Raw genomic sequence first — 16965 nt, 5'->3', positions numbered from 1 at the left:
GCGACCGCTCTGGTCAGAGAGAGAAGCGTGGAACTAGTCGCGACAATTTTTTTTTTTTACCGCAACAATTTCCACACCAGCAAGAGCTACTACTGGGATAGCGACTATACCCATAATACATGAAATCCATGCTGAGTGAGCGTTGGGGTCTGAATGTGTCACAGTTGATGTCCTCACCTGCTATTGTCAGGATTTGGGTTTTTCTATGTCTTGTAAAACTAATAGAAGTTTCCTGATGAAAATTACCTTTTTTTTGAGACTGGTTTTTTTTTTGTGTCTCCTTGGAATTTGCTCTGTAGACCAGGCTGACCTCAAACTCAGAGATCTACCCGCCTCTGCCTCCCAAGTGCCGGGATTAAAAGTTCGAGCCACCACCACCAGGTCCAGAGAGGGAGTCACACTGAAGTTCCTTAGGTGTTCTGAGTCTCACTATCTACCCGGTCCGCCTCAGGGTGACTCAGAGAAGCCTTAGGGTCTCACCACCCGTGCTCTGGGGGTACTGATTGCATTTTGCCCCCTGATGCGGTGGTGGGAAGACCCTGAAAACTGCTTATAGGGGCACAGATCACAGGCGACCCTAGGGATACATGTCCCCCATCAGTTTCATATAGGTCTGTGAAAGTTTCCAAGGGAGTCTACACACTCTGGAAGTCAGCCTACTCACATCGACACTTCAGACGTTTTTGGACTGGTAACAGATTAGCAAAAGCATTTTAAACATTTTTTTTTTTAAACTTTGTATTCACCTAGATACAGATGCTTCTGAGCTTGCCAGCTCCACTCCTCCTCCGTGTTCAGATCTGATGCGCATTTTTTAACACAAGTGATTTGTCTGCTTCTTACAGCTTTGGTGGAGTTATTTATACATTCTGGACACTAATCCGTTGTCAGCCAAGTGCGTTACAAATATCTTCTCCCAGTTGGTGCCCTGAGCCTTCCGTTTGTTTATGCTGTTTGATGAATTTCAATGGCCCAGAATGTGCCAGTCTCTTCCCTCAGTGTTTGTGATTCTGGGGTTTTAAGAAAGCATTCCTTGCCCTGCAGCCATAGGATGCTCTCCTGTGTTGACTTTGTTGTGCTCTATAAATGTTTGTTATTGTTAAGCCCTTAGGCCATTTGGAACTGGATTTTGTAATAAGGTGAGAACCTATTTTCTCTCACTCTTTTATTTTTAGATGTTAACCAATTCCCCCAGCACTAACAGTTGCAGCCCCCACACCCTCAATTTGGCCTTGCTCAGGCCAGCCTTGAACTGGAAATCCTCCTGTCTCAGTCTCCCCTGAGTTGGGATAACAGTTGGGATGACACCACATTCCGGCTCTTCTCTTTAATTGGCAATGCAGAATTTTATTAAAAGCATATGGATGCTTACATATGCACGCCCTGCCTTTTGTACACGGATACCCATGTGCGAGGGCACATGTGTGTACGTCTGCACAGAGAACATTCACATGCACACATCTGTGCAAGGAATGTGTACATGGCTTCCTTCGATTTCTACACTGTGAGGGCTTGAGCTCTGTTCCCCAGGGCTCGACCTGAACCCCTGGCGGCCTCAGGAGGAAGCCTGTGGCCAGCGTAAATCCAGCTCCCAGAATGTCCAGATACCCTCTCACACTGGCAGGTGACGGTTTTAGCACTTTCCACAGGCTGGTAGACATTCAGGACCCCTGACCTAGCACAAACATGTTGTCCACCCGTGACCTGTGACTCGCTTATGGTGTACATGTGGCCTTCAAGTCAAAGCCCTGGGCCACACTGAAGTGTCCTCTGCTCCATATTCAGCTTCGAGCCCTGGGAATTCCTCTTCCTTTGGCACCTGCATATCTTCTTGATGTCGCATTAGAGCTGGTATGCCTATGTGCCTGGTTAGGAGAATCAGACGGGTGAATGTGCTATAGATGGAGCCACAGCCATTTATCCCAACCTTGCTCTGGCTGTAGCCTGACCACACCCTTTCCTTGCACTTCCCTGAGCTGGCCCTTGGATACTGCCTAGGTAGACTTCCGGTTTTCTCTGTGTGTCGAAAGTTCCTTTCTGCTAGTTAGCTTCCGATGTAGCCCACAGAGCCCTGTGTTCCTAGGCTGGGCAGATGAACCCCGCAGGGGCTGCCACACTCATGCTGGGCAGGGCTTCAGAGGGCTTCAGGTTAGCTCTCGGACTCATATGCCCTTCTGCAAGCTAGAACATCCAAGTGGAGAATCATATGACACTTTCTAAGTCTGGAGGGGAAATCCTTCAGGCCAAGCCACCCTGGGCATGTCATGAAGCCGGGGTCCCACTGTCTAATTGTTGGGGCAGCAGCTTCTCTCCTCACTCTGCCGTGTGTCCCTAGAGGGGAGATCTGATGCTCCAAAGCCATCCCTGTTGCTCATCTGTCTCACCTGTCACCAGCAGCTGCCTGGGCCCCTGACTGGGGGCAGGTGTCAGGTCGCACCCATTGTGGGGTTTCTGCTCCTCAGTTCAAGCTGGGCCTGACCTCTGTATCATTTCATGATTAAAATTATAATCCTTCAAGCACCGAGGCTATAATTTGCAAACATACCTTTATTTTCAGAGCTCCCAGGTGTTCTTTGTCACTAACGGAAATCTCTGCCTGTAATGTCATTGTCCCTCTTGGTCTGGCCCTCAGTGGCAGCCTCCACTGGCAAGCACCCCTGCACCCTGCCCCCCCACAAGCATACACGCACATGCACATGCACACGCATACACCTGTCTCCTTGTAAGCCCGGCTGCAGCTGGGAAGTTCATGGCTTTAGAACCTAGCGATTTCACCTCCAGGATGATCCTCTGATCTCATTACGTTCTCACTCTGCCGTGCAGACTTAATGCGGCTTCATCTCTAATCTTCCCAAAGATGGTTTATGGTTCGTTACTGCAGACAGTGCTGGAGCCACATGGTTGTGTGTGTGATGGGGGAGGGAGGAAGGGGGAGAGAGGTGTGGCTTAGCCACTTGCAAAGCTGAGAGCACTCCTGAGCTAGGTGCTCACTGGACCGTTTCTAGGTGGATGGGAGCAGCTAGCTGCCTTGTCAGAAGGGACCCAACCCTGTTCTGTTATTTCTATTATAAAGGCACAAGTTTACCACGTGTGCAGAAGAGCTGCTCATGGGTTTCTCTTCATAGTACGGGACAGCATGGAGACAGGTGACAGACTGCAGGACAGGTGATAGACTCCAGGACAGGTGACAGGGTTGCTGGTTGCTGTTGGCTGTTATTGATCTGCCTCTTGGGGCCCTAGCATTTCTATACCCTCTGAATGTTCTCCAGAATTCCAAATATCATACAATTGCAGAAACTATCTGCAGCTGACAAAATCATGCCCCTGCGAGAGCATGAAGCTAATCACAGCTGTTTTGGACAATCTGAAGAAGCCTATGTCATATACCTAGGATTAAAACAAAAACATATTCTCATATTTCTGTGGTATTTTTTTTAAGAATCCAAAATGCCAAAATTGTCACTACACAGGTCATCACACATCACACACACACACACACACACACACACACACACACACCATATCACATATCATACACATCAAACACACAATACACATTACGCACATACATCACATATACACCACACACATACACGTCATACACATACATCACATACATATCACACATACATACTACAACATTGCATATACACTACACATACACAGCACACACATATCACACATCACACACACAGGTCATCATACATTCTCTGGTTCTGTCTGTCTGTGGATCCCTGGGCACCCAGGCCGATGTGTTCCATCCACAGTAGTCTACACTCGGCAGCAAGATCCAAGGATGTTAAAGAGGATGAAACCGAGAAGGTAAGGAGGGAAGTTTTATTCCCCCATGAATTTTGAAAATTATGCTTAAATTTACAGTTGAGAGTCAACTTCACAATGCCTTTGATGGGAATTCAACAAATGGACTTGTAACATTTGCAATGACATCAGCAAGATGGGGGGATGGGGTCAAGGCCAGGCAGGGTTCCATATCCCATGGAAGTGCAAAGTGCTGACTCTCTGTAGACAGTACTGAAGGAAAGTCATGAGTAGGGGACCAGAGAAATGGAATGGGTTCTGTCTGGGAATTCTCAGATGCCTGGTGGAGAAATCCCAAACTGAAAATCCTATCTCCAGCCAAAACTGCTAGCTACAGAGTGCTCTGTCTGATACCCTGGCTCTGTAACCAGAGGCCTGGCCCAGGAGAGAATCTCCATCAGCTAGGACTGGCTTTATTTGCACAGCAGAGATCACATACCTGCACAGCAAACCACACCAAATTTCCAGAGCTAGACGCTGGCGATCTGGACTGCTAGCATTGGACATCAGGCCACAGCACAAAAGAACTTACCCAATGGGGTACATCTTTAAGGTCCAGATGTGCTCCCCTCAGCCTGCTGCAGCACGTCTGCATTTCACCATTAGTTACAGCCAGCCTGCTCTCTGCTCCCAGGGTTCTCAGCAGTCTCTTCTTCCCCTCCCTGGTCTGAGAGTGAATACGCTCGCTGTCAGTAGCTTTCTTCCTCTGCCATGGTGGCCAGTCCAATACAGATGAACAATGCTATTTGTGGTGCTGTCTATATTCTGTGATAGCCCTGAGACTGTCACTAAAAAGTCACACACAGAGACACAGTCAGCAGCTTGGCAGTTGGACAAGATACAAAACATCTGGAAGGGTCAGAGGTGGAATGAATGGAGAAACGGGAAAGGCGGAGGAAGCAGACAGAATGGTGGAGACGAATTCATCACGTGAGCTCTACAGTACACATCAATGGTCTTTATTCACAAGGCCCCAAAGGCAGGAACAACTGTCTATCAACAGACACATGGAAATAAATGCTTACATACAATAGAATATTATCTGGGCATAACAAGGAATGATGTTTCAATCCAGGAGAATGTCGTTGCTATTCATGTGCACAGGTTTTGGGTGTAGATGTGTGGTTAAAATGTGATCATGTGTGATTAAATGTAGCCCATTAGGTGCACCTTAATACATGTCCTTAATCTCAGCACTTGGGAGACAGAGGCAAGGTGACCTCTGTTGAGTTTTAGGCCAGCCTGGTCTACATAGCCAGTTCTAGGCCGGCCAGGCTATATAGAGTAACCCTGTGTCAAACAAACTAAAATTGATTAGAAAGGAAGAGAAGACAGGTGGAAGATGATGACAAACCCCAGCAGGTGACATTCTCTTGAAAACCACAGCTCCGTGTTGTAACAAGATTGGGCTTCAAGGCATTCAGGAGCCATCTGGGATCTAGCTCTGTGTTTCATACAGTCACAAACACAGTAACCCAGACAGTTTGTGTTCCTTTAGGATCCATAATCGTGACACCAAGACTGCTCTGAGCTGTTTTACAGACAACACCATGAACTGTGATAGGATGGTCACACTGCCATCCAGGGATGCTGGTCTGCATCCACACTACCATCCAGGGATGCAGGTCTGCCCTACACTACCATCCAGGGATGCAGGTCTGCCCTACACTACCATCCAGGGATGCAGGTCTGCACCCACACTACCATCCAGGGATGCAGGTCTGCACCCACACTACCATCCAGGGATGCGGGCCTGCACCCACACTACCATCCAGGGATGCAGGTCTGCACCCACACTACCATCCAGGGATGCAGGTCTGCACCCACACTACCATCCAGGGATGCAGGTCTGTCACCTATAGTTTTAAATTTGGACAGCTGACCTTGATAGCCACATTTAATCTCGACATTTGCCAGTGATAAAATGAGGTGAACACATTCTCATCATATGTTCAGGATTAAACGGTCATTTCTATTAGACCTCTATCCTGACTCAGGCACTCCAAATGCAAGGAATGCTACAGTTCTGACAGAACAGTCAACAGTTTAGTCAAAGAACAGTTGTCAGAGCGAAGGCTGGAAGATGGCTCAGTATCTAAAGTGTTTGCAGAGCAAGCATGAAGACTGGAATTGCGGTCCCTAGAAACCCAAATTAATGCCAGGAAGATGTGACAGCTTCCCTTTAATTCCAGTCTTGGAAGGGAGATAGAGCGGATCCCTCGTCAGCTGACTAGTGAGACTGGTGATATCGATGAGCTCTGGGTTCAACCGAGAGACACTGGCTCAATGAATACAATGAAGGGACAATTGGGAATAATTCATAACGTCAATCTTGGGCTCTCCAGCTGCCCATTCACACATATATGCTCACACGCATGTGCAAAAGCATGCTAACACCCCCATTCACAGCACACATACACACATGAAAAGTTGCCAGAACATGTTCCAGTCATGCTCCACCAACCAGACATTCCATGTACCCTAATAGAAATGGGGTCTGAATAAAGGAGAGAGAAATGTGTACAATGAGCAAGGAGGTCTGGAGTCACCATGTAAAAGTCAGACAGAGTTGTGTTCAGAGCAAAGGTGATTATGAGAGACAAAGGAGATTCTGTATGGATCAAAGCTCTCAGCCCACGGAGGAGGCGATAATCTTAGATAAACAATTAACGACTAAGGTAAGACATGTGAAGAAGAAAGATGGATCAGAAACAGATGCACCCACAGTTGTTGGGGGCTTTATTGTCTCCTAGTACTCGGAGGGATAGCTATAAAGTCGGCAAGGGTATAAAATAATTTACCTTCATCCTCACCCATCCAGGCTCAACTCAACGTTTTCAAGAGTGCTTGGAGCACTGGCTGAGACAGGGCATATTCTACCTCGTTCTATAACACCCGTAAAACAGTTGAAATCAAACCATGCCCGTCCTTTGAAGACAATGAAGCTAAACTAGGAAGCAGCGGAAAGATCAAAGAGAAAACTTCATCTACTAGAAAATTAAACATGACACATCTAGATAATCCACAGTCAAAGATGTCTCATGGAAAATTAAAGAAAAAAAATCAACTTTAAATTGGGGAGAATGTTTAGCTTAAGTGTATCCAAAGAGAGGAAGGACTTAAATCAACCATCTGAGACTGCAGCTTAGAAAGTTGGCTTTCCAAGGGGCTGGAGAGGGGGCTCAGTGGCTAAGATTCATACAGCTCTGGTAGAGCGCTGGAGCTCAGCCAGCATCCACACGTAGCAGTTCACACTTGTAACTCCCACTCCAGAGGATCCAACCCTCTCCTGTGGCTTCCATGGTCACCTGTACTCATGGACACATACACCTCAACATCCACACATAATTAAGACTAAAAAAATTAAAAAAAGAGTAAATTGTTTGTTGTACAAATATTGGCACCGAAGTGTGGGTTCCTGGCACCCACATACATGCTGGGCAGGTATTGTGGTCTACCTGTAATCCTAGCACTCCCGAGGCAGGGGCAGTGGATCTCTGGAGCAAGCTGGATAGCCAGATCAGATGAATTTGGCAAGCTCTGGATTCAAGCAAGACATTCCTCTTTAATATATAAAAGATAGAGAGTTGTAGAGCGCTTGCCTAGCAAGCGCAAGGCTCTGGGTTCAGTCCCCAGCTCCGAAAAAAAGAAAAAAGAAAAAAAAAAAAGGTAGAGAGTTATTGAAAAAGACATCTGCATTAACCTCTGGCCTCCACATGCACTCATAGACACAGACACAGTCTCTCTCTCTCTCTCTCTCTCTCTCTCTCTCTCTCTCTCTCTCTCTTATATGCTTCTAATACATACACACGTTCATGCACACACATGCACATTTCCATAGGAGTAAGTAAGTTTGTATAAAAGAGGAAAAAAGTAAAAAATCACTAGACTCGAAACAACAAAGTGTGGGAAAAAATGAAAATCATAATCGAGGCTCTGAAAAGATAAACAAAAAAGTCTAAAGTTCCATCAGAACTGACAAATAGAAAAAAAGGGCACGCACTGCACATATCAGGAGTGGAAAGATGGGCCCTGCTCTGGAGCGAGGTGACGGAAGGAATGCAGACATCACAGCCTGAGGCTGCCCCTGGGGAGAAAGGAAGCTGCAGACTCTGATTCACCAGGGACAAAGCAGGTGGGAGAGAGAGGTCTGAGATGCTGCAGAAATGCGAGGGCCTGGGTTCAAATCCCCAGCATGTACATAAAGGCCTAGGTGAGGAGGTGCACTCTAGTCCTAGGTGATGAATGTGCGTGGGATGAAGGTGGTGGCAGATGGATGGACACTGAGGTGTCTCTGGCCAGCCAGTCTAGCAAGACAGTAAACTCCTGGCTTAGTGAGAGGCACTGACTGTCTCAGAAGATATGACAGGAAAGATAGCTGATGTCAACCTCTTGCCTCCACACGTGTGTGCATGAGGGAGTGCTCCTGATCTCCCCTCCCCTTATCATGGGATGGGAACATGAAATAAAAAGCCAAAATTAAGCTTAGAAGCCCTTTTGAGAAAGGCTCTCCAGGACAGATGATCTTGCTGGAAAACTCCAGCAAGTATTAAAAGACATTATCACCATCATTACCACCACCACCATCATCACCAACATCATCACCATCATCATCACTATCATCACCATCACCATCATCACCATCACCATCATCACCATCATCATCACTATCATCACCATCACCATCATCACCATCCTCATCACCATCACCATCATCACCATCACCATCATCACCATCACCACCATCATCATCATCATCACCATCACCATCATCATCACCATCATCATCGGTGGCGGCAGCAGCAGCAGCAGCGGCATGGGGATGAGAACATAGGTTGTTTAAGAAGACAGAAAAGCAGAGAACATTTCCCACACATTTAATGAAAAGTGTTACCTTGACTCCAAACGCAGACACTATATCTGGGCTAACCAGTGTCCCTCCTGAGTGGGAAGCCTGTCAGTCACTGTCCAGGTGCTGTGACTGCATTGCCTGCAAGCATCAGTCTGTGGGGGGAAGGATTGTTAGCCTTGGCTCACGGTCTCAACCCATCCTGGCTCGAAAGGCCCACAGAGTCTCCTCCAACTGCAGCAGACAGGGAGGCGGGGAGAGCAGTGGAGCTCCGGGAAGCCATATCTGCAGAAGCCCTCCCCTCCTGACCTACTTTTGCTAGCCACGCCCCATCTCCTCGAGATTCCACTGCCTCCCAAAATAGCACTCCTAACCGGAAAAGAAGTGCGCCAAACCAGACCCTGTGGGGGACATTTCCGACTGAAATTCTCAGCAAAATAGCAAAATATTAACAAATTGGGTAGTATCCTGAAGTGCATATATGTACACACACACATGCACACCACACACACACACGAGAGACATTTAGCTTAAGAATGCCAGGATCTGTTTAAATATTTAGAAATATACATATTCACCATATAACTCTCTAACGAAGAGAAAATATTTGGTGATATCATTTGACACAGAAAATGTACCTCTGTACACGTGCATGTGTGCATGCATGTGTGCTTATGGGCAACACTAATTGTGCATGAGGTTGGAGGGAGATGGGGAAGGGAGCTCGAGAGTAGGAGAGAACTGGTGAGTGCTACTGATAATTATCCATTTTTTAAATCTATGGAACTTTCAAAGAATAAAACATATAATAAGGGCTGGAGATTTGCCTCTGTGGTTGAGATCACCTGTTGCTTTCACAGAGGATCTGGGTTCGGTTCCTGGCACTCACGTCGTGGCTCACAGCCATTCATAACGTCCAGGGTATCTGCCAAACCTTTTCTGACTTCTGTGGGCGTTGGCCATGCATGGGATGTGCATACATACATGTGGGCAAAGCACTCAGACTCACAAAATAAGTAGACCTAAAAGTATAATACACGCAATCAAACCTCCCAAAAAGGATGGAAAATAAAAATTAACTGTGCCGGGAAGGTGCTAAGATCGGTTGCACGTTGTAATTTTGTTACTGTGCCTGGTTTGTAAACTTAAAAGTTAATGAAGCAGTATCTAAAAGGAATGTTTAACTTACCATTGTATATTCTCATAGGGAAAATATGATGACATAATGCATTATACCACACTTAAACCACACTAGGATATCTACCATCTCAGAAAGTTGCCATTTATTGTGGTAGGTCCTGTGGAAACGTACTCTTTTAGAAATTTGCAGGCTTACAGGACATCGTTGTTAACCATGGTCGCTGTGCCTTGCTGTGGTCACTTGGCCTTACTCTTGTCTAACGGAAACTTGGAACACTGCCCAGGCTCGGCCTTTCCCAGTGTCTCATAAGAACTGGACCAAAGCACAGAAAGGGAGAGAATATCACCCAAACAAACCGGGTGGAATGGAAAGACGAGCAGAGGTGGCAGAATATTTCAAATAGTTTATGGCATGTGAGAAGTGAGAGAATTCGAGAGACTGGCAGAGACGGATGTCAGCTCAGAGAAAAGGCAAAAAAGGCTGCGGTGCCAATGTGGTGTATTTGGTGGTTTGGATGAGAATGTCCCCCAGAGGGATTCAAGCATTTGGTTCCCAGTTGGTGGCATTGTTTGGGGGAGGCTCAGAAGGTATGGCCTTACCAGAGAAAGTATGTCACTGAGGGTGCAGTTCGAGAGTTTAAGGACTGCTGTTTGCTGGCAATGCTTCACCCCCACCCCCATGGACTCTTATTCCACCGGAACTCTAAGGCAAGCAGACCTTTCCTTCTATTAGCTGCCTTGGACACGGTTATTATCACAGCCTTAGAGGAGTAATTAGGACCAAGCGAGACAGTGATCTTTAAGGTTCCAGACTGTGAAATTCCTGCCCCCTTTCCCACAGGCTGGTATGTCGGAGACATATGATCTTCACGCTTGTCCAGCACACCTCCCTCCCCAAACCCTACATTCCTCTGGCTTAGGACACAGAGCCTTATCTAAGGTATCTAACGGGGCTGGCAATGCCCTCCCTTTCTGATGTGTGGACTCAGTCATGGAGCAACTCTTCAGCCCCAGGATGAGCTGAGAACATGCCAGCAGCCAGCTAGGGAAGATCCGGCCCTAGTGCCCCCTGCCCACCCATGACTCTCTGAGAAATTCTAAGCGCACCTCATACCAAAAACGGATCGCACACGATTTATTTCTTACACGGGGAAAGGGCTTATGTCTAGAAAAACTTTACCTGATCCAATAAAAGAAAAAAATAGGCAAAGACTTGAACTTGTACTTCATAGAAAAAGATGCTGAGAGGACGCCATTCGGACAGGACAACCATTCACGCAGAAAGCTTCATGATGCTACGGAACCGGAAAATTCAAAAACCTTCCAAGATGAAACCTGCGAGCTCCGCAGGGTGACGGGAGAGGAACCCGGCGCTCGAAGGCAACCGGAGCCTGCATGCTGAGCGTGGAAATTGATCCCAGGCACACTACCACTCACAGGTGACTGAACACAGGGGGAGACTCGGGTGTAATCACATGGAAGTCTGGCCATGGAACCCCCAAACCCAGAAATAAACAGAGCAACACACCAGGCTGCCGAGAAGAAGACTCTTAGCTCAGGTTCTGTCTCCCCGAAACCCTCTGGCAAGATCCCGCCCTCTCCTTCTCTCCTCATAATTTATTTTTGATTTTATTATTATTATTATTAATTATTATAATTATTATTACATTGAGACAGACTCTATAATATGTAGCCGTGGCTGTTTTAGAATCCACTATGTAGACCAGGCTTGGCTTCAAACTCGAGAGATCCATCTGTCTCCGCCTTCCACTAGTTGGGATTAGCGGAGTGCACTACCACATTTAGCTAATTATTTTGTTGCTCGCTGAGACTTCCAAAAAGCATTTTTTAGATCATGTTATGTGTATGAGTGTTTTGCTCATATGCATGTATGTGTATCCTAGGACTGGAGTTAGTGGACAGTTGTGAACTGTGATGTAGATGGTGGGAGTCGAACCCAGGTCCTCTGCAAGAATGAGTGATCTTAGTTCACTGAGCAATCTTTTCAGCCCCAATTATGATGTGTGTGTGTGTGTGTGTGTGTGTGTGTGTGTGTGTGTGTGTCTGGGTGTGTGTGTGTGTACGAGTACATGGGCATACATGCTATAATGGACACATGGAAGTCAGGGGACAACCTTTTGGGAGTTAGCTCTCTCTTCATACATTATTGAGGTAGAGTCTGTTCTGTTTCTCCTGCACTGCAAGCTTTGAGATGCTGGCCCAGCACTTCTGCAGTTGGGCGATTTTCTTATCTCTACCACGTGTCTCAATAGGGATTCCTGAGGTGAGCCGTTACGCATCCAGCCTTTCACGTCGGTCTGGGGGAGGGAAGGTGGACCATGAGGCTAGCCATCTCCCCCTTCAGCCTTGCATTTGTTTCTCACAGGAATTTTAAGTTTAAAGCAGAACTGAGCAGAAGGCATAGAGGTGTCTAGTTCAGCCTCACCCCTGCACGCTATCAGCACTCCCTGTAGACCTCTTTACTCACCTAAACTTAGAACTCCTACTCTAAGATGTAAATGGAACAGAGTTACAACACTTTTGGAAGGGAAGTTGGAGGAATTGTCTCATTTGATGCTACAGCAGCCACAGCCAGATACTAAAACAGGGGGCTGTGTGCAGGGAGGCGGAACAGAGACCACTGAGACGCTAGTGCTAGAGAAACCAGAAACAGACCCTCCCAGGCCCGAGTGCATCTGATACTGTGCCAAAGGAAGCCAGTGGGAGAGAGAGAGTCCACCAGCACACAGGCTGGAGTGAATGAACTCACAGAGGCCATGCTGGACCTTGTATAAATCACAGAGAAATACCCAGGAAACCAATCAGGGTACAGGCAGACGCTTCTCTGAAGAGGTGTGCAGATGGAAAACAGGCACAGGAAAAGAGGGTTCACTCCATCGGCCAGGAGAGAATGAAAACCACACGAGGTCTCACCACACATCCACGAGAATGGCGAGATGAAATGCCTGGTGTTATCGCCAAAGGGTGTGGGACGGTCATGTCCCTCATCCCTGATGGCAGTGACAGAAGGTGTGAATGACACAGGAAACAGGCGCTGCAGGATTTGGAGGTGTCCCATTCTGTGACCGGCAAGTGCAACCCTGGGTGTTGGTGCCAGAGAAACAGAAAAGTACAGGTGCACAACTGCCACACACAGTCGTTAGTGGCCTCATCTGTGACGGGTCCAAACTGGCCAAATACTGCAGTAGATCCATACCACCGATCATACTTATCAATAAAAGACAACTCCTAACACAAGCAAACCTTACCTGAATATCCAGGACAATACAAATTAATAAATAATAATAATAATAATAATAATAATAATAATACCCTTGAACAATGGCATGCCGTATAACTCCATTTATGTAGTGCTTTTGAAACGATAGAACCCCAGAGATGTAGAAGGTCTTAGGTGAAGGGGAAAGGGGCACTTATAAAAGGGGAGTTCTGTGTTCGTGTGGTGCTAGATGCATGAGCACTCATGGAGTTACATGTGCAGGGCTGGTAGGTGGCATACCATAGACTTCTTGGTGTTGACATGGTACTTCGGTCACAAGAGGTGTCATGTGGTGGCAGAGCAGGTAAACTGGTTTTATGTCAACTTGACACAAGCTCCAGTCATGAGAGAGGAAGCAGCCTTCATTGAGGAAATGCCTCCATGAGACCCAGCTGTAAGGCATTTTCTCAATTAGTGATCAAGGGGGAGGGGCCCAGTCCATTGTGGGTGGTGCCGTCCCTGGGCTGGTGGTCTTGGGTTCTGAGCAAGCCAGGGGAAGCAAGCCAGTAAGCAACATCCCTCCATGGCCTCTGCATCAGCTCTTGTTCCCTGACCTGCTTGAGTTCCAGTCCTGACTTCCTTTGGTGATGAACAGCAATGTGGAAGTGTAAGCTGAATAAACCCTTTCCTCCCCAACTTGCTTCTTGGCCATGGTGTTTTGTTGCAACAATGGAAACCCTAAGACAGAAGGTTAGGCACTAGGAGCCCCATGGTTTGTCTTACAGGAGGGACCTCCCATATCCTTACCTTAAAACAGAAGTTATAGTTAGTGATTTCTACCCTCTGTTTTAAGGAACCTCTGGTCAATCTTGTACAGCTCGATCAAAAAGTGTAACCTCAGACATCCCAGCCATTTCCTGTGGCTAGTGAGGTCTTGAGTGAAATGTGAATAGATACAGCCAATGGAAGAAGACTCAGTCTTTCCATCACCAAGATGGTTCATCAGGTGAAGGTATTTGCCATCGTGCCTGATGATTCTTGTGATACTCGGCATCCACATGGGGGAAGAGAACAGACCTCTGACTTCGACACAAGCCTTATAGCATGTGGGCATCCACCAAATAAGGACATACATGTAACAAAAAGATAAAACAAATCAAAACAAAACCCCAAACCAAAGCTAGGGTACACTGATAAACCACAAAGCAGAGACTCTAATTAAAATCAAATCCACCAATATGAAAAAAAAAATGAGAAAAAAAAAAAACCCCTACCATTGCAAGGAATTGGACTTGTGAGGAATGCAAAGACCGTTCAGAACCCGATGACGCTCTTTGAGCCCACCGCAGGAGGCAGGTTATCATCTTGCGATTACTTTAGAATGTACAGTTAAAATTAAACGAGAGTGGGTACCAACTCAGGACCGGTAGTCAAAGGGATGCCTTTAATTGCTTTCCACCTGACAGCATGGTAGAGCCCCAATCGGGCACAGGGAGCTCAATTTCCTCCGCGTTCCTGCGACACCTGACTTTCCTCTCCTGTTTTGTTGCCCAAGAAAATCTGAGGTATATTACTTTTTACTCTGCCGTGTTGGTTTCCTTCAGGGAACTGGCTTGTTCAGGTTTGTGTGGCGCTGTGCTTTGCTCTGGACACCCATAAATGACTCAGGCCGTATTGTGAGGCTCACTCATTTTGTAATGTTTCGGGGAATGGAAAGGACTGAGCCAGGCCAGGGAGATGTGGGAGCCACAAATAGCCTTCAGGTTTGCGCACTTGGCCCGACTGCCTGGTGAGTGTGTGTTCTGATACAGCAGCTCTGTTGTAGTTTTGTCTGTGTAGATGGTGCACATTTGGATGCAGAGCATCACCGAGGAAAGGACGAAGCCCATCAACGCCACCAGGAGGAGGAAGAGGATAGGGGCAGGTGGGGACACGCTGCTGCTCGAATCCCACTCGCCCCGGGCGTAGCTGCACAGGACAGGGATGCCCAGCAGGAGTAGAACGTGGGTTCCGCTAAGTCCAATGTACATTGTGAAAAGCAAGAAGTACTTCTGGTTGTCCTCACCCACGCAGTTGTTGACCCAGGGGCAGTGGTGGTCGTTCTTGCGGATGCAGCGCTTGCACACTGCACAGTGAGCTGCGCTCTTCGGTATGGCAGAGCGGCAGTCAGGACAGTAGGACACTGTGTCAGGCCCGGGCCTGTTACCCAGGGGCACAGAGCCTGGGTCGGTCAGCATAGTCCGTAGGTGTGACACGAGTGCCAACGAGGCCAGCAGATGGAAGACCATACCATTGGCCACTATGTACAACATGTTGTTAGATGGTATAAGCAGGTCCCGGACTAGTACCCACCCACCGCTCAGCACCAGCGCCCACGTGGCCATGGCACACAGGATGCCAATGGGATCAAGTATGAACCAGCAGCGTTGGTTGGGGGTCTGCAGCGGGGTCTCTAGTCCGGTGCTGGACTCAGACATGCCACGTTTTTGGACCCATGAGAACATCTAGAGAGTCCTCAGGCCTGCTTAAGAGCCAGCATCCTGATGGTTGACCCAGCGTCCTGGAGGAACCCCCTACAGAGAGGGTCCTCCAGAGAGAGGAAGGTGCCCTGACCTTCCTCTCCCACTCAGCTTATCTGGAATTGGTTCCTGAGCTCCCTGACAGGCTGATGCTTGCAACATTCTAGAATGTTCCCTCAGGTGGGTTTATGAACACAGAAAGGGCCTAGTTTCCCTCAAGGCCTGGGAGAAGGAGACACCTATAGGTGCTGGCCCTTTGGTTCTGTTTTCTCTACTCTGAAGAGACCTGTTGGAGCCTCTTTGCTCTCAGGCAAGAGGAAGTTAAATAAATTATCAGGAGAGACAAGGTGAGGACGCCACACCTGCCGATTGGTCCAGAGCCTGGGCTTCTGCCCCTTCCTGTTCTGGACTGAAGGTCTACCCAGGGGAGGACTCAGTAGGTTAGATGAGAGATTATGAGCCTCTCCTCAGAAGGTGTGGTGTTGATGAATGTGACAACTCCAAGGCCTGCAAAGACAGCTCTAGAACCCCCTTGAGGAGCTCCCACATGTACCTCCATCGAGAGCCCAGCAAGCAGATCTTTCAACACTTCCTGTGGAACAGGAGGAGAGACCCAGGGGAGTATGTGGTGGTGCTGCCCGTGCATGACCAGGTCCCATTAGGGAACATAGCATACAGAGTGGTGGAGGTACAGTGTTTGGGTCAGCATCCCCACAAAGAGCATCTGTCCAGTGGGGCCAGTGTGGCAATAATATGGTTGATGTAACCACAAAAGAAGGCTTACTTTAGGCTCACTTGGCGACAGACATGTTGGAGAGTACTGGGGTCTCGGCCTCTCAGGCGTGACAGCTTTGGACAAAGCTTCAGAGATGACCTGATCCAACTGCCTTCTCCTTCCACAGCCCAGATTCAGTGGTATGGGGGACAAACATGGGTGGCTGGACTTCTGGAGGCACCACCAGGGTAGAGGGACCTGTTTGTCCGTGAACACAGGAGAGGCAGGATGGGGTGGGGGTGCTTTTCAATTGTGTTGTATTCAGGACTCGTCTGTACAGAGGCCAGGGTGCTTTGGGCTCTCCAGTGTTCTGAGGCCCTTTAAAAACCCTTCTGTTAGGGTAGGCTGCGGGGATGGTGTGTGTGTGTGTGTGTGTGTGTGTGTGTGTGTGTGTGTGTGTGTGTGTGATTGCAGCAAGGATCATTTCTGCTGCTCCTTGTATGTCACTGTCACCACACCTAACAGAGGTGGGTGTGCAGGGACTAGGGGACAAACTATAGCTTGCTGGTGAAAAGTCACTGTTGTCCCTTACCCCACCCCCTCATCAGGTCTCTTTGTCATATGGAGTGGCTTTGCTTTGGGCAGCAGAATCTGTGGGGTGTCGAAGCCTCTGTGAACATACATGTTACACCTGCATACATGC

At 47.8% G+C, this 16965-nt stretch overlaps 1 protein-coding gene across 1 annotated transcript; it reads right to left on the bottom strand.

The window, feature by feature from the left end:
- Window positions 1–14459: 14459 nt before the first annotated feature.
- On the bottom strand, window positions 14460–15680 carry LOC116890170 (palmitoyltransferase ZDHHC3-like). The gene has a single exon (XM_032890905.1). It carries the CDS (start codon window positions 15530–15532, stop codon window positions 14693–14695), a length of 840 nt encoding a protein of 279 aa, XP_032746796.1. The 5' UTR covers window positions 15533–15680; the 3' UTR covers window positions 14460–14692.
- Window positions 15681–16965: the final 1285 nt, after the last annotated feature.

Source organism: Rattus rattus, chromosome 1 (assembly GCF_011064425.1).
Source record: "Rattus rattus isolate New Zealand chromosome 1, Rrattus_CSIRO_v1, whole genome shotgun sequence".
NCBI lineage: Eukaryota > Metazoa > Chordata > Mammalia > Rodentia > Muridae > Rattus > Rattus rattus.
This window is presented reverse-complemented; position numbering and strand designations above follow the sequence as displayed.

Coding starts and splice junctions, on each gene's coding strand:
- LOC116890170 (XM_032890905.1), bottom strand. CDS start 15,532: ATGTTCTCATGGGTCCAAAAACGTGGCATGTCTGAGTCCAGCACCGGA.